The 19523-nt window shown below is 45.6% G+C and overlaps 1 protein-coding gene across 1 annotated transcript; it reads left to right on the top strand.

The window, feature by feature from the left end:
* Window positions 1-11482: 11482 nt before the first annotated feature.
* XPA (XPA, DNA damage recognition and repair factor) lies at window positions 11483-18620 on the top strand. The gene is made up of 6 exons (XM_068422740.1): window positions 11483-11714; window positions 12053-12172; window positions 14237-14342; window positions 15969-16134; window positions 16822-16939; window positions 18391-18620. Exons 1-6 carry the CDS (start codon window positions 11555-11557, stop codon window positions 18537-18539), a joined length of 819 nt encoding a protein of 272 aa, XP_068278841.1. The 5' UTR covers window positions 11483-11554; the 3' UTR covers window positions 18540-18620.
* The last annotated feature ends 903 nt before the right edge of the window (window positions 18621-19523 follow it).

The raw sequence follows: 19523 nt of genomic DNA, 5'->3' as shown, positions 1-19523 counted from the left end.
AAAGCTCATCAGCTTCAGCTTCTACAGAGGCAAAATTCCCTCCTCTAGTCTTGATGCTCTTTTGTCAGCAGCACGAACACACAGAAAACTGAACGTTGCTACCATTATTTGCATCTATTGTTCTATAAACGACAGATTCAGAGGAACAGGATTTGAAAAAATAAAAAGGAAACAACCCAAAGGTCTGTCAATTGTGTAAAAAGCATTCCTGCACTGCAGGGTGGGTGGTCTGCTTGGAAGTTGTTATGGTGTCAGCACAAACTGGCACAAAAGATTAGTCATGTGTGTGCAAATACAGCAGTCTGATCATGGTGTTTGGAACCAGGTTAGCCAAGTGGCTTACCTGTGTATTGAATCATGTTTAACACATGGACTTCACTAACTGGCAGTCAAGTGGGAAGTGACGCTCTACCATTGCATCTACTCCCTGTTAGGAATGTAAGCAGCATTTTAAAACCAAGAATAAATCACTAACACGATGGAAAGCAAAACCAAGTCTTTTTGCAGAAGGTCGTCCAGTACAAAAACTTGACTGCTTTATTTGCAGTATCAAACACTGAAATTATTTTTCTTTTTGGAAAAGAACTATTGCTTTTTGTATCAAATATGAAACATTTTAATATGTACTTCGTAGGTGTGAGACTTGTAACTAAAGTAAATGAAAATTCTTGCTATTCTTACAGCTGTGTTTGTGTAAAAAACCAATGCATTAAAGTGAAGCTGCGCAACTGAAGATACTCTCTGGCTTAGTCTCAACTTAGAGGAAAGTGTATTTGGGTGGGGATTATACAATCAAAAATATGGCTAGTTTCAAACAACTTAGCAAGATTCCACTTATTACGAATTCACTTAAATTTTTGTAGTGTTAAAATTAGTTGTCTCATTAGCTCTGCGGATGAAAAGTCCAACGGCACTCGTGGAACAGTAACAAGAGCACCCTCTTGTGGTCATTATCACAGATATTAATTAAACCTTTTTAAGTAAGCCGTTAGTGTATCTGCTTTCTCATGCAAACAGGGTACCCAGAAAGTTTACTAGAATATGGAAGGGAATACAGTGTATGTTATTCATGCTATATCAGTCAAACAGACACAACTGCAAGGTTTTATCTTGTTCATTCATCAAAAATGCTATGCATCTAATAAAAATATTTTAACACTTTCTGTAGCTTGGGGCTCAATAATTCTTTTATTTGCAGTTTTCAAAATGGTCAAGGAAACCCACAGGAAGGACACAAAAAAATGACAGAGCAGTGAGCTTGGTCTCCATACCAGAGACCTTAGTAGAAACTATAACAGAGAATGGAATTAATGTACAGCTGCATAAAGATGATCTGTTGAGAAGAAAGCAATGTAGCCACTGTGAAAGGGAGTCACGATTTACTAATCTCTACAGATCCGTTGCAGTTCTCTGAAGCAATACAGAACATGTAGACTTCTCATTTAAACATAACTTTTTAAAGACGCCTAAGTATAGAATTTACTATAAGATAATATAGAAATTAGAATCCGATAATCATTAAACATAAAAGCAGAATCAGAACGTAAGTACTAGGTTGGAATGTATGACTAACCTATGGCAGCTTCAGTCAAGTTAGCTTTAGTTAAACTAAGCAGGAGTAAAAGCATCAAAAACTGTCAAGTTAAGGGATGGATTGAGTCTTTCCAGAAGAAAAAGATTAGGAAGAATAGCTTGAATGCCAAGTAGCCAGCAAGCATGCTTTGTCTGCATTTGATTTCCAAACACACCTTCTAGACAGGTGCCACAGCACAAGCATATGCCATACCATATTAGTATCACACTGGTCTTCATTTAATCATTGTGTTGTGTGATTAAGTTAGTAAGTAAAGTCCTCGTTATCTGCTACCATGAAAGCATACTACTTACAGGGTGGGTCCTCTGGGATTTGCCACCTAAACCTGTGAGTCAAGGGAACTGATGTCCTGCGTGAGGAACTTTGCAACCAGGATTCTGCCTAAGTTAAGATCATTTTATGTTGTATAGAAGTTTGCTGCAGTGTGTAATTCTGAGCAATCACTTTGGGAAAGGTAAGAAGTGGCAAGAAAGTAAGTTTCACAGTATCAAGTGAATTAATGAAATGATGAAAGAAAAATAAAAGGAAAGTATTTAAATTATCAGGGTACTAGGGCAGAAGCTGAGGTTGTACATCACAGCACTGAAATGTTGCAGAAGACCACCCCTATGGACAACAGGAGGGACAGACTCAGAAAATAAAGAAATTGGGATAAAGCATTCCAGTGCTTTTGAATGTACCATGAGAAATTACATTGCTCAGAGAAGAGAAAAAAACCCAAAACTGGAAAAACAAGAAGTGAAAAAATGTGACTTGAGGAAGATCCAGACTTTGACAGATCAAAATCCAAGCTGGTTGAGTTTAACACTAACCACGCTGACACACCCTAGAGACAGAGCACATCCAGACTCATGAAAAAGTAACACATCCCTCCCAGCGTGGGGCTGCACCACTGGTGTATCAGCTGCAATGGCTCGTGGCTGCATGTGTCAGGTCTCCAACCAGAGAACAGACAGATGCCAGACAGAGGTGAGGATGCTTTCACTCAATGGTGAACCTTTTCACAGCCTCCAAATTCAAACAGGATGCTGAAAACAGGGAGCCTTTGACCTCTGTTGTAATCAAAACTCTGGCTGAGCAAAAACCAAAGAAGTGCACTCTCCTGCAACAAAAGTGCCCTGTCACTAACTAGATCCCAAATCTGGTCAGGAAGAGAAATATATTTATCTCTATTAACCCTTTTCCTTCGTCCCAGAAGGGGAAGGAAAAAAGGGAGAGAGACTTACGAGTTGGAAAGTTAAAACAGTGTTAATAAACATCAAGAAAGAGTATAATAATAATAATGGCAATAATGAAATATATACGAATACCTACAAAACCAAGATCGAGCTCCCCTGATGATGATCGTGTCACCACTGGCACTGCAGGGCAGGCTCCGGGAAGGCCCAGGCTGGGCCTGGCGACGGTCGAGAGCTGGATTCAGGGATGCACGGATCGGGATCGGGGGCAGCAGGAAAACGGACAGAGTCCTCTTCAGACACCGGCCATAGCAGAAGAGAGCGAGACCCTCGTGATCCCCCCCTTTATACTGAGAATGACGTGTGTGGGATGGAATACCTTCGTTGGTCAATTTTGGGTCACCTGCCCTGTCCGCTCCTCCCTGGAGGTGGTGACTCTTCTATGGCCTTTCTCTTGTGGACAATGAGGAATTTAGCAGTGACCTTGGTTCCTCTAGGAATAAGTATAAGCAAGAGCCTCTCTGCATACCATTCCCACTGTTACCTCAGCGATAACTATAAACTTCGAGCGTTATCAGTCCTGGAAGCAGACACTGTCTGCACAACATGCAGTGAGTTTCAGAAAGTGCAGTTACTTAGAAGAAACTTAGCTGAAAGGGAAAATCTCTGAAAGGAAAATTGATTCTGGTCTAGTCCAAACCAGGACACACGCTCTTCAGAAAAAGGGTTCTAAAAAGGGTTCTAGCTAATGGCAAAGTTCAGCTTACCTATACCACAAAGAAAACCAATTCTGAAAGACAGCAAACCAATCTCAAAAATAAGTGGGTAGGGGATCTGGCCTTACCTTGCTGCTGCTATGCAAAAGTTTGATTTGAACAGATTAATCAGGAACATAAAGATGAAGGGGAAGTAACACAGGAATGTAGTATATGTCTCAAACCTGTAAGAAAGAAGTTAGGGGCATCAGGAACTCTTTTAATTTTCCTTCACTTATGAACAGTTCCAACTGATTCAGGAGTATTAAAACCTTTAGAACCCATTATTCCCTGTTCCAAGACAGAAATCAATTAATGTTGCATGTTAAATTGCTATGGTCACCACTACTCTTTCTGGCCAAGCAAAGCCAAAAGGTATAATACATTGAATGATATAAAGCAGAAATTTGAAGAATTTCTTTTTAAATACTTACATTCTCAATCTCCTTAAATACTTCAGGAAGAGCAGAATTTTACCCTTTTCTCCAGAATGCTCAGCCTTTCACCATCCATACGGCTAGATCTCGTGTCTCAGAGATTAGTATAATAGACGATGTACTGATTTTCTGTCTCAGAAATGCCTGAGATCCTCTTAATAGAAAGAAAAAGTGACTAAAGCATTAGGCAAAATTTCTTAATGTTTCTAAGTTGCTACAGGAAAGGTTCTTGCATGGATTAAATAACAGGCCAGATAGGAATATTGAGAGGGGGAGAAAAATCTGCCAATACACACATCCCTTTTATGTGATATGCGAATATCCCTACACATGACAAGCCTTGCACATTTAGAAATAAAACAAAAAAATCTGAAGAGTTTGACTTCATTACAGTTGAGATAGGTCTTCAAACCTATTTCCATAGCATCTTCTCTGCCAGCCGTTAGTGGGGCAAGAAAAACCTCCCAGTACCTTAGTTTCAGAAAAAAATACATAGTTTCCTACTTTCCTACAATATGTTTAGTCTTTGTGTTGAAGATATCAAATCGTCAAAGGCTGTTATGCCGCAGTTACAGAACATGCTTGTTGTTTTGCCACAGTTTCCCATTCTTTATGTGCATAGAAGAGAAAGATTATTTTCCTGGTAAAACAGTGAAAGAGGATTTCTCTTTCTGGATTGCCAATCAACAACAAAAGTGTGCAGTCAGCTTTGTGGCGATCTCTGGAACAGTAAAAAGCAGCATTTTTTCATCATGCCTTGACATTTTGCTGTTCACAGATGTGAAACCAGTGTTTTCTATTGATATTAAAAGCAAACATATTAAAGTCCTATTCAGTAAAAGTAATAAAACAGAAGAGTCATGTACAATGCTAGCAAATAAAAGAGATTTACATTGTAATTTCACATTCTGTCATCTCCTGTAACAAGAAAATAATAACAAACTTGCGTTAAGATCTCCTGTCAGGGAGGAATGCCAATTTTTACCTTTAAACATTTGCACTTCAATTCTTGCCTACCTGTTCTTTTCAGATCTGTTGCTCAAGCATTCAACACTTTACGTGTTTCTTCCATTATCTATCTGTTCAACCAAGATTATACACATCAATTGGGAGATGATAAATGGAGCGTGAAGACAGGTCACATTACTATGAAAATCCCCTCCTACAGGTAGTGATCAAATGAGAAAATCTCACACAGAGATGACAAACTTAATTTGCTCTGCGTGTCCCGTTCTGTCCAACAGGATGATTCACTGCGTATCTCTGATCCATGAGCTATGTCATACGTGAATTCAGAAAGAGAATATACAAATCCAAGCAGGTGCACTCTCCGGTTTTAACAAGTTGCCTTCGTTTTTCGTAGGTCACGTGCTTCTTTTTCACCAAGAAGACAGTAATACTTTGCCATTTATTTATTTAAGGTAATGTAAGAAATGGGTGTATCAAACTAAAAACCTGATGGAAATGTAATCACAAAGGGCATGGTATTTTTTGCCTTACATCCCTAAGGATGCAATTGAACTGTTCTCTCCCATTAAAGCATTTGAAATCATTGGACAAAATCCAATGCCTTAGTCATGCTAAGAGGCAGCAGCCAACAGCCTGTGTGTATTGGCTGGTCAGTTGCTGGCTACAGAATTCAAATGTGGCTAAAATTGATGCTACCACTGGAACCATCAAACAGCGGGAGATGGAGAGGGAGAGGGAGAAGGGGAGAGCAGTAAAAAGATTTTTCTCCACAGACACTCCCTTCAAAAGACAAACCCACAGAAAAGTAAGATTTCATTAGATCTGTTTCTCATGGAAGAAATATTTTTATTGAGGGAGGACAAAAAGATGGTTTAGTTTTAGGTATGAAACTGCAATGCAACTGTATGCAGATTGCTATTAAGACTTTGTGGACACAGAGAAATGAGCATACCATGAGGCAAAATGGAAATATACAGCAGCTGCTCTACAAGTTACTGTTGGTATAGATGAACATTCAATCTGGTTTGAAAGGCCCCATCACACAGGCTAACTTGCTATTACACGGCTCCAGGTGTTTAAGTACCAGTTACAGCATGATTCTCTGTGAACACAGAGAAAGAGGTGTACTGCCCGAATGAAGAACCCGTTCAGTCCAACATCGTGTTTCCACCACAGGCAAACAACAAGGGAAGAGGAAAAGTCACAGAAGGCAGAGGCAGGGACTGGAAGGATGAAGCAGCGCCCACAGCAGGAGAAGATCAGGTTCGAGACCATCTAAGGAACCTGAAGGTGCACAAGTCCATGGAACCTGATGAAGTGTATCCACAGGTCCTGAGGGAGGTGGCAGATGAAGTTGCTGAGTCAGTATCCATCATTTTTGAGAAGTCGTGGCAGTCTGGTGAAGTTCCCACTGACTGGAAAAGGGGAAACATAACCCCCATCTTCAAGAAGGGAAAAAAGGAAGACCTGGGGAACTACAGGCCAGTCAGTCTCACCTCTGTGCCTGGCAAGATCATGGAGTAGATACTCCTGGAAACTATACTGAGGCACAAGGAAATCAAGGAGGTGATTGGTGACAGCCAACATGGCTTCACTAAGGGCAAATCATGCCTGACAATTTTGGTGGCCTTCTACGACAGGGTTACAGCGCTGGTGGATAGGGGAAGAGAGACTGATGTCATCTACCTGGACTTGTGCAAACCATTTGACACTGTCCTGCATGACATCCTTGTCTCTAAATTGGAAAGACATAGACTTGACGGATGGACCACTTGGTGGATAAAGAATTTGCTGGATGGTCACATTCAAAAATAGTTACTGTCAATGGCTCGATGTCCAAGTGGACACCAGTGACGAGTGGCGTTCCTCAGGGGTTGGTATTGGGACCAGTCCTGTTTAACATCTTTGTCAGCAACATGGACAGTGGGATTGAGTGCGGCCTCAGCAAGTTTGCCGATGACACCAAGATGTGTGGTGTGGTCGACACGCTGGAGGGAAGGCATGCCACCCAGAGGGACCTTGACAGGCTTGAGAGCTGGGCCTGTGCGAACTGCATGAAGTTCAACAAGGCCAAGTGCAAGGTCCTGCATGTGGGTCAGGGCAATCCCAAGCACAAATACAGGCTGGGTGGAGAATGGATTGAGAGCAGCCCTGAGGAGAAGGACTTGGGGGTGATGGTTGATGAGAAGCTCAACATGAGCCGGCAATGTGTGCTTGCAGCCCAGGCCAACCATATCCTGGGCTGCATCAAAAGCAGTGTGGCCAGCAGGTTGAGGGAGGTGATTCTGCCCCTCTGCTCCGCTCTCGTGAGACCCCACGTGGAGCACTGCATCCAGCTCTGGGGCTCCCAACATTAGAAGGACATGGAGCTGTTGGAGCGAGTCCAGAGGAGGGCCACGAAGATGATCAGAGGGCTGGAGCACCACTCCTATGAAGACAGGCTGAGAGAGTTGGGGCTGTTCAGCCTGGAGAAGAGAAGGCTCTGGGGAGACCTTCTAGCAGCCTTCCAGTACCTGAAGGGGACTACAGGAAAGCAGGAGAGGGGCTTTTTACAAGGGCATGTTGTGATAGGACAAGGGGGAACAGTTTTAAACTGAAAGAGGGTGGATTTAGATTAGATATTAGGAGGCAATTCTTTACTGTGAGGGTAGTGAGACACTGGCACAGGTTGCCCAGAGAAGCTGTGGCTGCCCCCTCCCTGGCAGTGTTCAAGGCCAGGCTGGATGGGGCTTTGAGCAACGTGGTCTAGGTGTCCCTTCCTGTGGCAGGGGGATTGGAACTAGATGATCTTTAAGGTCCCTTTCAACCCAAACCATTCTATGACTCTACAAAAAACAGAGCAAATGTATGATACCTCCTCTGCAACACTCCTACAGCCTCCAACTGCTTTCAGCTCTGGGGGTTTCCTGAGCTTCAGGGGGTGGTTGTTCACTAACTCTCAACAGAGCCCTCTTCAGATAATTGGCCAATCTCCCCTGCACCCCAGAGAAACACCTTGTACCCAGTGGGCCATTCAGAAAGGCACTGGACACATCCACCGCCATGTTCACTGTACAAAGAACCATCTCCTCTTGTTTAAAGTCTGGCTCCTGCTACCGCAAATCTGATGGTTTGTACCCAAAAAGTCAATTGCAATCCACCCTCTCCAAGTTACTTAGGATGTGACAGGCCTCAGGCATATCCTCCCTAAGCAATTTCTTTCAAGTGAGAACTCCAAGCCTACTCAATTGTTCCTTTCAAGGGACATGAAGCCAGACAGCCGAGCATCCTTCTTGTCCTTTTCCAGGTCCAGTATTTCCTTTCTGAGAAACAGGAATCACAACTGGGCACGGCGTTTACGGTGCGAGCTCGCCACAGATTTGTGGAGTGCCATAAATATGTTCTCTGTTTCTTTCCTTAAAACATGCCTTGCTTTTCCAAACACCAAGCTGGTGTTTATGCAGGCCACACAAACTCAAAGCCTCACTCCTGAGTGGCAGCAACCAATTCAGATATTGCTATCGTTTATGTAAAGTTAGGACTAGGTTTCCACACATACATCATCTTTCATTTATCTGCCCTGGATTTAATCTACTTTTTTACGGCCTAGTCACCCACAATTCTTTACAGATGACCCTCACCCCTGCTAACTTAAAAAAGTTTTGTATAGTCAGCAAGCATTCTCATCTTGCTGCTCACCTTTTTCTCCAAGGGAGCTATGAGCTGTTGAGCACTGCTTAGCTGCCTCCCTGCACTCAGCTACCCTCTGATGCTGTTCTCTGTGGCTATTAAATAATGCATATCTACACTCGCCAATTAGTGACAGCTACTTTTTAATACCAGTAGCGAGGTAATATCAAGTATTACTTGGCATACAGCACCTGAAGAACTATCTAAACCACATACCATTATGATTATTAACTCATGTCCACCCATTAAGCCATGTGTATTTAATATTAAACATGAGTATTATCACATGACCAGAGGAGTGCATATGAGATAGTTTGTAACTTTCTTGTAACTTGCTAATGCATAACTATTAGTTCTATTACCTTTTCATGACCATGCAAATTAGAAGCACTGTATTTGATTCATTCTGGTCAGAAGCAGAGCTGGGGAGAATATTCTGCTGTGATTGCCCAGTCAGACTGACCCTGAGAAAAACAAAAAAACCCTCTAGTATACATTTCTAAAACAGTTTCACTTAATAAAGCACTAGCTGCATTGCATGGATAGTTGCGGCTCACAGCCAATTTTTTTGAGTGCCTTGCCTCTGAATTTGCTTTTGTTTATATCTTCTGATTTCCTTTTAATCCTAATTCCAGTTTTGTTGCATAATAACAACGTCCTTCTGCCCTTAAAACCCTTACACAGGGTCCCAAACTTGACTTCACTTTAATGCAGTTTTGGTTTGTGAATGATACAGAACTATTTGTTAGTTCCCAAGCACAACTCAAAAGTTCACTCTTCGCTACATTTCTACTCTTACAGAATAAGGGAGAAAAGAGCGACACCAGAATAAAATAAGGAATCCAAACATACCTGTGTTTGCTTTTCAGGCAAACGTTTCCAAGTCATCTAGTACATGCTTTGCTTCTAACTACTTTTATTTTACTTACTTGTTATTTTACTTACTTGTAATGTATTTGGTAATCTCTTTGTAACTCCACCGTAAGTGCAAAGGAGAGAGTAATGAGGCTGGAGAAATGTATGCTCGTACTGTACCATTTCATAAGCTGCTTCCTGTAGGCCAGGATTACAATTTATATTTTCATCTACTAAATACCTTGTGCTATGGACCCTTCTCTTTGACTGTGAAAGGTATTTGGACATGTTCATTGTGGCACTTTTCCAACTTTATACAAACACTGAAAAGCAATCTTGCTGAAAGCGGACAGTTAAGTATAGCTTGGCTATTAATTTTTAAGGAAGAGGTTCTGTGATCTGTGACAAAGAAGTAGTTTAATTGACGGGAGGAACTACCTACCACTCATGCAAATATTTGAACCACTTAAAATGTCTTTATCTGCGTTTAAAACACACAAAAAAAAACCCCAAAAAACCTCCCAGAAGCAGGATGTTTTCACAGCATTCACAGCACACTCTGCTGGCTGTTGCTGAAAGTTAATACTAAGCATGGACGACAAGCGAAAAAGAAATAAAATGGGGTTTTTTGGCACAGCAGAAACACAGCCTATGCAGGTAATTACTGTGGGTAGTTGGGACTGGGACGGAGAGGCACTAGGGATCTACTCTGAGGGCAGCAGGGAACGGTTGGCAGGAAATTAATTTAGTTTCACCGAAGAGAGAGACCTTTGGGGAGGAAGACCCCCTTTCTGTGCTGTAAGGTCATACCGATATGGCACGGAGGCAGGGAGCAAACATCTGCACCAACGTCTTCATTTCCTTGCTTCAAGGACAGGGCAGACACGGCCTGGTGGACAAGCAAGGATCACTGGCTATTCAGCATTAAGCTGGCTTTATATGAAAGTGGCTTAGAGCCACATTTGCATGACAAAGCCATTTACGTGTATCTCATCAATAAGGACGGCTACGGCTCCATTTATTCTCCCTGTGCTCTTGCTCGTGGATCACGCGCAACCATTAAAGGTAGCAACGGGGATTTTGGTCAGGGAGCCATCAGTCCCGGCTTGGATCACCCAGGGCTGTGGACAGCCACGGTACCAGTACAGCCACGGCACCAGAGCGGCCATGCTGCTGGTGAAGTGTCTTTTTTGGGAAGGAAAACGTGGTGGAGGCTGTTCTGGCAGGCCCACCGCCGTGGGGCACCACAGACTACCCCGGCTCGGCGAAAGCTGGCTGACACCCCCCACCCCCTCCGCGGAGCAGCATGGCGCTGCCCTTTTCGGGAGGAGGAAAGGTCCGGGCCGCCCTCAGGGCACACGGACCCGCCGCAGGCCGCCGACCCGGCGCTGGCTGTGGCTCCCCGTCGGCGGGCGTTACAACATGGACGCCCGGCGGGCCCGGGGCCGCCGCACACCAGCGCTGGGGTCACCGTCTCACAGCTCACGGCCCGGCCGGTGCCCGGGACAAAAGGGGTGTTCGCTGGTGACGCTGCGCAGGAATCCCTGCCGGGCCGGGGGGGGGCGGTGGGTTTGGTTTTTTTTTTTTTCACAGGGTTGCTCAAGTCTGAGGCGGCGGTTGGTGCAGAAAGCGCTGGAAACGGCGCGCGCGGAAATCGCAGGGTCATCGGCTCCCCTCCCCCACCTCGCCCCACTGGAATCCCCAGCCCCCACCCCCGGCCTACCCCCACCCCCTCCACCCAGGGCCGGGCCCCCCCGGGCCGGGCAGCACCCCTCGCCCCCCCCGTGGCCAGTCGCCACGCAGGCCGCAGCCCCCGCCCCGCCAGGCCCCGCGCGCCCCCTCCCCCACCCCCGCACCCCCCACCCCTCCCGTTTCCCGGCACACCCCGCGCGGCGGAGGGGCGGAGCCCGGCGTGGCGGTGCGGGGAGGCGAGGCGGCGGCTGCCGCGCCTGCGCGGGGGGGCCTCGCCCCTTTCGCCCCCACCCCCGCCTCCCTCTCTGCGCAGGCGCAGTGCGGCGGCGGCTGGGCGAGGGGAAGGGCGAGTCGCCGCTGCCGGAGCGGGGGGGATCCGCGGGGCTCCGCTGCTTCGCCGCCGCCATGGCGGGCGCGGCCCCGGCGCATGAAGAGGAGGATGCGGCCGCAGCGGGCGAGCGGCCGCCCCTCTCGGCGGCGGCGCTGGCGAAGATCGAGCGGAACCGGCAGCGGGCGCTGGCACTGCGGCAGGCGCGGCTGGCGGCCCGGCCCTACCCTGCCGCAGGTCGGATGGCGGCAGCGGACGGGCCCGGCCTGGCCGGGCGGCTCCCCGCGCCCTTTTTTTTTTCCTTCTCGGGGATTTTGGGGGTTGGGGGGGGGGGGGTCGCCGCGCCGCCGTTGGGCGCGAGGCGGCGGGGAGGGGGAGCGGGAGCGGGAAGGGCGGGCGGGGGAGGGGGGGGGGAAGCCGCGGCGCGCGAGGGCCCCCCTCCCCCCACATGGGGGGGAGGGGGGCCCGCGCGCGCGCGCGCGCAGCGGCCCCCCCGCCTTGCGCTGCGGAGCGCCCCCTGGCGGCGGCGGCTCCCGCCGCGGCGCTTAACGCGGCGTCTCGTTTGTCTTCTGCAGGCGGCGTGCGGGCGCGGGCCCCCCCCAAGGTCGTGGACACCGGAGGGGGCTTCTTCCTGGAGGAGGAGGAGGAGGAGGAGGAAGAGCCCGGCGCCGCCGAGAAAATCGTGCATCCGCCCGGTAACACAAGAAAAAACGACCCCCCAAAAAAATCGCCGGGGCGGGAGCCGTTTTAGGAAAGCGGCGGCCGGGGCGCGGGGAGGAGGCGGCGCCGTGTGCGGAGCTGGCGGGGGAGGGCAGGAAGGCGCGGAGGCGACCGCGAGCCGGTCCGGGCTGAGCCGCAGGGCGGGATGGGCGCCTTTTTTTTTTTTTTCCCGGGCTTTTTTTTCTCTCCTTTCTTCCTCCTCCACCTTCCCCTCCCCCCCTCCCCCTTTTTTTCCCCTCCCCTCTTCCTCCTAACGCGTGTTCGGGATGTGCTCCTCCATTTCTGGCGCGGCCGATTCTTTCAGCATTAAAGCGGCTCGCAAATACGCGGTAATTAAAAATGAAGAATTTTAAGCCTCGGAAGTGGGACACAGACAGTGCCCTTGGGTATCGCATTTTTTTTCCTTTCTCCGGTAAAAGTTATTTTCTCTTATTTCTTTCGGGAATTTGCATTTTAAGACGAAAATAAGTGCAAATCTGCGCGTTTTCGTCGGTTTGTGGTATTTTGAGGTTTATGCCACAATCAGAGCACTGCTGCAGTGCCAGCTTTTATCGTTACAAAACGTGCTGACGCCAAGTTGCCGATCGTTCGGTGGGGGGTTTCGACATATTGATTTAGGTGATTCTCCCTCCAAAAAGCAAATGGAGAAGTAAGGATCCCAAAATAGATGCACTTTCTTTTCTGTGATTGCCTTTGTCTTGCTTTGTTCTGCTCTGAATCGGCTGCAGGGCTGTTGGTGCAGTGTATCTCTTTGTTAGAAATCACCACCAGATTAAGAGAGTAAACAACTAGTAGCCCTAGTTCTTTTGAAGGGCTAACATTTAACAATAAATTAAGTAGATCTGGGATGCCTTTGCACTGGAGGTATTTTTGCTGTGTAATTCATAATGTCGTTGTCTTAATAAAATGTCTTTACGTTCGGCAGTACGGCCTTAAATGATGAAATGTGATGTAAGAGCATGACTATGTGAAGTACTGAGCTTCTCACTGCCGCTAGTAGGACTGAATTGGCATAAAATGTCGTCTTTGCTAGACCGAGTCTGCTATAAATGCAAACGCAATTAAAAATGTATAGTGCTGCATGTCATGCATTAATCTTCTGTTTCAGGTATTGTTAATATTCTGCAGCGTGACCTCACTTTCAGCTCATGCAACTGTATAAAAATGTTAATTTTCTGCTAGAATTACAATGTTATTGTTAAAGGAATGTTCCTTATAGCTTCGGTTACCTGAATAAGTGTTTCTTGGTGTCCCATGGAACATACAGCGGATGACGATGACACTGGAGGTGATCTACCCGTCGAGGATGCATCCAGAAGTGATGGCTGGCACTGGGATGAGTCTGGGCTTGGAGCAGTGCTGAGAGGGCTTGGGGAGAGGATTGTAGTGGAGCTCCATCCCCATTCCACTCCTAGCAGCTCTCTGGCCATCCACCTCCATTTCTGCCAGCTGAAACGAACCTTGCCAACCGCCCCAGGCCTCCGTTAAGCTTGTTCAGGGAGAGGCAGGTGTGGCTGAGCTAGGAAAAAAACTGGAGCAGAGCTGAGAGGACTATGATGCCAGTGCAGCTCCCGTACTGCTTCCTGCTCTAGCCACACTCTTCGAACTGCATCCCCTTCTCTGCTTCCTCCTGTTCCTGCCTGCACATCCTCTGTAAATCAGGATGTATTCTGGAGGGCCGGAACGGAGGAAGCTGTAGGGGGGGATATGAAGCACTTTATGGGGAAATGTGAAGAATTTTTTTTTTTTTTTTTTAAACAATGGCTAAGTCGAAACGTCTGCATTTGAATGTTGAAATCAAATACTTAACACGGGGAACCTTCCGGCAAGAACAGAAATGTATCAGCAGAGATGGGATTGCGTGATAATCGGTTTGAATTTGTACTGTATCTTTCTGGAAAACTTTATAGAGGAGTGAAACTAGTCTGTAACAAATACTATAAGAACCATAATACAAATTTTAGTAAAATTGCCTGTTACACCAATTCCAGATGCTTGTTTTTAATACGGTAGTTCCTTAAAAAATTTCTTTCCATTAGCACCTGTACTAGAATTTGACTATCTCATCTGTGGAGACTGTGGCAAAGAATTCATGGATTCCTACCTTATGCAGCACTTTGACTGGGCAACATGTGATAATTGCAGGTATTACAAATAATCAGGAGAGGGAAGTGTTATTTTTATGTAAAGACTGCTGGCTATAATTCGGTTAATTACGGTCATTCTGTGTAATTAAAAAGGCTGTCAGCAAAGACATTTTTCAGTAACTTTAATACTGAAAAAGTAAATGGAAATTGACTGATACGCTGTATTTTCCGTTACGGAAGTGAAGAACAGCAGCATTGTCTCATCAGCATGGCTTAGGATAGGGGACAGCAGTAGATTTTTAACGTAACATGGAAATGATGTCTTGAGAGCAGTTCGTGTGTTTGTCAGCGTGGAAACTGATGTCTGGTTGCAGAGTAGAGCTATTGGGAAAAAAGTGATAGAACACAATATCTCCTTTCGGAGGTAGAGCAGGGATTAGGAGAGTGTTGGCTGTCCTAGTGAGCTAACCTGAGTGAAGTTAGTACTTTGCTCAGCACGTGTGGGCTGGGTGCATGGCAGCCGAAGGGCAGAAACCTCGTGGGAGGTTGCAGCTTGACCTGCAGGTAAGCAGGAGTTTGACCTCGAGCAGAAGGCAGTCTCTGCGCTCATATCTTTAGCAGAGAGAAAATGCTCCAAAAGCCATCAAGATAACTGGGGCAATGAAACCAGCTGAAGCAGGCAACCCCCACGAGTGCAAGAATGAATGGGTGAATGGCTGAAAAAAACTCACAGCTAGAAGTTTGTTCTGAGAGCTCCCCTGCTTACTACAGGGAGCAGTCAGGGGGGTCCACATGGTGTGGGCAGTCTGCAGTCATTTGAGACAAAGTGCTGTCTCTTGAAGTTAAGATGGGTGGAAAAGGGATGTTTGGGAGAGGGCTCAGAGCCTTAGGAGCTGTTTTCCTTCAGACTAAGTAGCTCTTGTAGCTGAATGTTCAGAGACGCCTTGGCGCATTAGCTTCTACAGTGAACTTTGAGTTCTGGTAAAGCTACATTTACAGCAGTGCTTCCTTGATGACTGTTGCTACCACTTACTGTTTGGCACATTGTTCCAGCTCAAGCAATTCAAGTTAGACTTCAGTCAGGATTGCGTCAGTGTAATTTATTTCATTAACTCACAAATGCTGCTGAGGGTACAGTTTTTCATTGTCTGGTAAAAGAATCTTTTAAGGTCTTTATTTTACGGTTCTTCTGCCTGCTGTCTTGCATTTAGAAACAAGTGCTCTGCCTGTGGCTAATCTGTTTCTGGGATCTAGGAGCATATGGAGTGTGTATGGTCTCAGGTGGTCTGAGCTGTCTCACATTACACATTCTTTCTCTCTTGACCATGTGTCAGGCTTGTACTTCTGTCCTTGAGTTGCATCTGGGTTAGGTGAATACCTAAAATTATTCATACTACTTCTAAGTTTAAGTTACTCCCTCTTATAACAAATTAGAAGAACAGCCCTTCTGGAAAAACAGGCTTCTCAGCCTATGTTTGCTCAAATGGGAGAATTTTAAAACTTATTTCAGTAAACCTGTCCTGGAGTTTAGAGCTAGACTGTTGGAATCCAAAGTTACTTGCATACATAAAAACTGAGGATGAGGGCTGCCTGTATTTCAGGAATGTTAGAAGTGATGGGAACTGAGATGTTAATAATGTGGTTTTCAGGTGTAGCTTTCTCATCATTATTTTACATCTTCCAGAGATCCTGAAGATAAACATAAGCTTGTAACAAGGACAGAAGCAAAAGAAGAGTATCTTCTTAAAGACTGTGACTTAGACAAGAGGGAACCAGTGCTCAGATTCATTGTGAAGAAAAACCCTCATAATTCACGGTGGGGTGACATGAAGCTTTATTTAAAACTACAGGTATAGAAACTGTTAGCATATTTCAGACCTCTTTTTACCTTTGTAGAACTTTGGTAGCCAAAATGTGTAACTTTGGTTCTGATTTCTGAATGATTTTGTCAAAGCCACATATATTATGCATAGTTTGTGTAATTTTTTTGTGTAGTAAAAGAGCTGTGGTCCAAATTAGTGAAAACGGTCTGTATTTGAGAGCATTTTAAAGGTGCTCATGGATCACAGCCTCAGTGGTTTGCACAATTACAGGTCGTGAAGTGTGTGGCCTTTCTGTGCTAATCTGAAATGCGTGGGGCAGCTGCAGCTGCCAGTGGCCCTTTGTAGCTGTGACCTCGTGTTTGCAGCTCTGCCCTCGGAGGCAGCAGGAAAGGGAAGTAGATTTTCCAGGGCTCTTGTCCTTTCTTGTTTGCTACTTCTATAGGAATGTTGCTGCTTTAGTTGAATATGCACAAATTTAGAGGTGGGTTTGAGTTTCCTGAGTAAGTTACATCTAGCTGATGGTAAAAATCCATGTTGCCTCTTACTGTGGAATCAGTTCTGTGTCTGTGGGTCAAGAGCAAAGAGATGGATGGGAGGCAGGGGCAAGATGGGTTGAGTTGTGTATGTGTAGGGAAAAAATCAAATTTGTGAGTTAGAGTAGTTTATTTTTATCGTTTCAGGGGAAAAAGAAACACATTTATGTCCATCCTGTAGGTAATCAAGCGTTCTCTTGAAGTCTGGGGTAGTGAAGAATCATTGCAAGAAGCAAAGGAGCTCCGCCGTGACAGCAGAGAGAAGATGAAACAGAAGAAGTTTGATAAGAAAGTTAAAGGTAAAGGGCTAAACTTACATACTGCAGTACCTGAAGTACAGTACAGTTCTGTTTGAATTTGTTTCTGCATCTGATTAAGGTATTTAGAAATAATTTTCAGTGTGGCAAAATGGAGGTTTTCCAGAGCTGTGTGGGTAAGCCTGGAGCAGTCCAGTCTTACCTCATAGCTGACTATTTTGGGCAGAAGGTTGGACCGGTGATCTGAGGTCCCTTCCAACCTGAATTACCCTGTTGTCCTATGGACATGATGTAAGTGACAGAAATCAGTTAACGACGGTTCATTATGGTTTTTTTGTGAAATTTTTTTGTGTGACCCAGAGTGTGCCATAGATTGTTCTGTTACTCTTCCTGACTTGCAGAGAATATGGATTTTTGTGGCAGTGGGTTATAATTTTGTCATACATAAGCCTTCAGGTGGAGTAACTGATGGTAGAAAATGGGCTTTTCCCCCTGTTCACAGTATTCCCAGCTGCTGTTTTTACTGCTCACTATCCTTGTTTTTTCCTGATAAATCAGGAGAGTATTAACTGGGTAGAACTCTTGAAAAATACTTTCAGCACAGATGTGCTGATAATTTTAAAAAAGACCGCACGTTTGTGTCTTTGCAAGCACTGTGGCTTACCACAGCTGTCGGTGCTGCTCGCAGCATCCATGCTTCGCTTCGGGTTGGCATTCACAGAGGCTGGAAGCTCAAGCTGGCTGCGCTAGTGGTGTCTGGAGGAGACAGAACGTGAGACTGAGCAAATAACCCCTGTCCTGACCATTGGTGTCGGGGGCACAGAAGGACTGGCAGCAGACTGTTGCCAAGGTGCCAGAGTTCAGTGCAAGTACAGGCCTTAATGTGACAGAAGTTTGCAGCCTGAATGGCTCGGCTCAGCACGTGACTCTACGTTCTGCTCTTCAGTATGCTTGCCACCCACTTGCAATAATATCTTGGGCTCCGCTGCCAGCCTGCACTCTCCTGCAAACCCACTGAGTTCACTGCGGCTGCTGCAGAGGAAACTCCCATTAGTGGGCATAAAGCTTAGAGAATGCCAAGTCATTTGGGAGGCTTACTGTGACCTGAATGAAGAGTACTCTCTCTTGGTCGCGTAAAACAATGAGGCGTTTTATAAAAACTTTTCCCGTGCATTCCACCAACCCCTTTTGGATACCCTTGAATGGTTTCGTGTAAAAAAAGGCAGTGGGCAACACGTACTTAGTGCAGATGGAAAACCTCCTGTGGGACCTCATGTTGGTGTAGTTCCTAGCCTTTAAAATATGCAAATGAGGTGAAGATTGCAAAGCAAGTCAGAGCTTGTTCTTGCACTACAAGATTCTCACCCAAAATTTGTGGAAGACAGGCAAGCAGATTGTAATCTGTAGTCCTCAAAAAGGTGGTTAGCTTGAGTTTCATTAACCATTACTTAAGATTTATTAAGATGTTAAACTTTTGTTATGTTTCTCATCAGAACTCCGCCGTGCCGTGAGGAGTAGTTTGTGGAAGAAACAAACTAGTATCCATGAACATGAGTATGGACCAGAAGAAAACATTGATGAAGACACATATAAAAAGACATGTACTGTATGTGGCCATGAATTAACTTATGAGAAGATGTAATGTTAATCTTTTTTTTTTTAATGTCATTATCTTTTTAATGGTATTTTGTATTAAAGTCAAATAAATGCTAATTATGAACAAGCTATTGCCAGATTCTGTGAAGAATGATGTTCCTCAGTTGGAAGAGGCTCTGTACAAAACAATAAGCTTTGGCTTTTAAGCTGGATCTTAGGGTAGAATATAACACATTTTTAACAGTTCAATAAATTGTCACCTTGTAGACCAAAAGAAAGTTGGTACCATTATACTTCATACACTGATGAAATTGTGGTGAACTTCCCACTACTAGCCTGCTTCCTTTAGAGGAGGAAGGCTCCATATTTTGCCCTAAGTGTTGTCTGGTTTCCAGTTACGGTTACTGGTCGTGGGTGGGCAGAGGGCAGCTGGCCAAGAAAGCACCTCCTCTGGGAGCTGGAGACCATTTCATGTGGCAGGTTCTCCTGCTTGGATTTGGAGATGACTCCATTAAAGGAGAACTCTCTCTCAAAAGGAAAGCCGTTTGCTCTCAGGGAGGTCTGACACATCTCCACTGTGTTTCATAGGGAAGAGTCATCTTAAGAGTATTCTCTACTGCTTTTTTTTTTTTCTCAAGGTTTTTGGGCCAGAGACCAAGGTGACTCTTACAAGTAAAACTTCACCCTTTTCATTTACAAATTTGTGACAAATACCTGTCCCTGGGGGAGGGAGTAGCATTCCAAGGTAGATCTCTCTTAAGTGCCAAATGAGGTTTCCTTTCAGTAGAGAGTAGATTCACCTTCCAATGCAAATTTCTCATGTCAGATCTTTGGTTCCTGGCTGTTGTGGAATGCTTGTGGAAGTGGCCTAAGTGAAGGAACACGCTCTAGGCAGCAGCTCTGTTTGTGCAGGTCTCTGTGAAGTCTCTGGGAGCCTGGGCCACTGTGGCTGGGCAGAACTGAAACGTTACAGGAGTGGAGGTGTCTGTGAGGGCGGACGATGGCTCTGCTAAGAGGCCCTCACTTCTCC

This window comes from Nyctibius grandis, chromosome Z, assembly GCF_013368605.1.
Source record: "Nyctibius grandis isolate bNycGra1 chromosome Z, bNycGra1.pri, whole genome shotgun sequence".
NCBI classification, from domain to species: domain Eukaryota; kingdom Metazoa; phylum Chordata; class Aves; order Nyctibiiformes; family Nyctibiidae; genus Nyctibius; species Nyctibius grandis.
The sequence above is the reverse complement of the archived record's forward strand: the minus strand, read 5'-3'. Positions and strand labels throughout refer to the sequence as shown.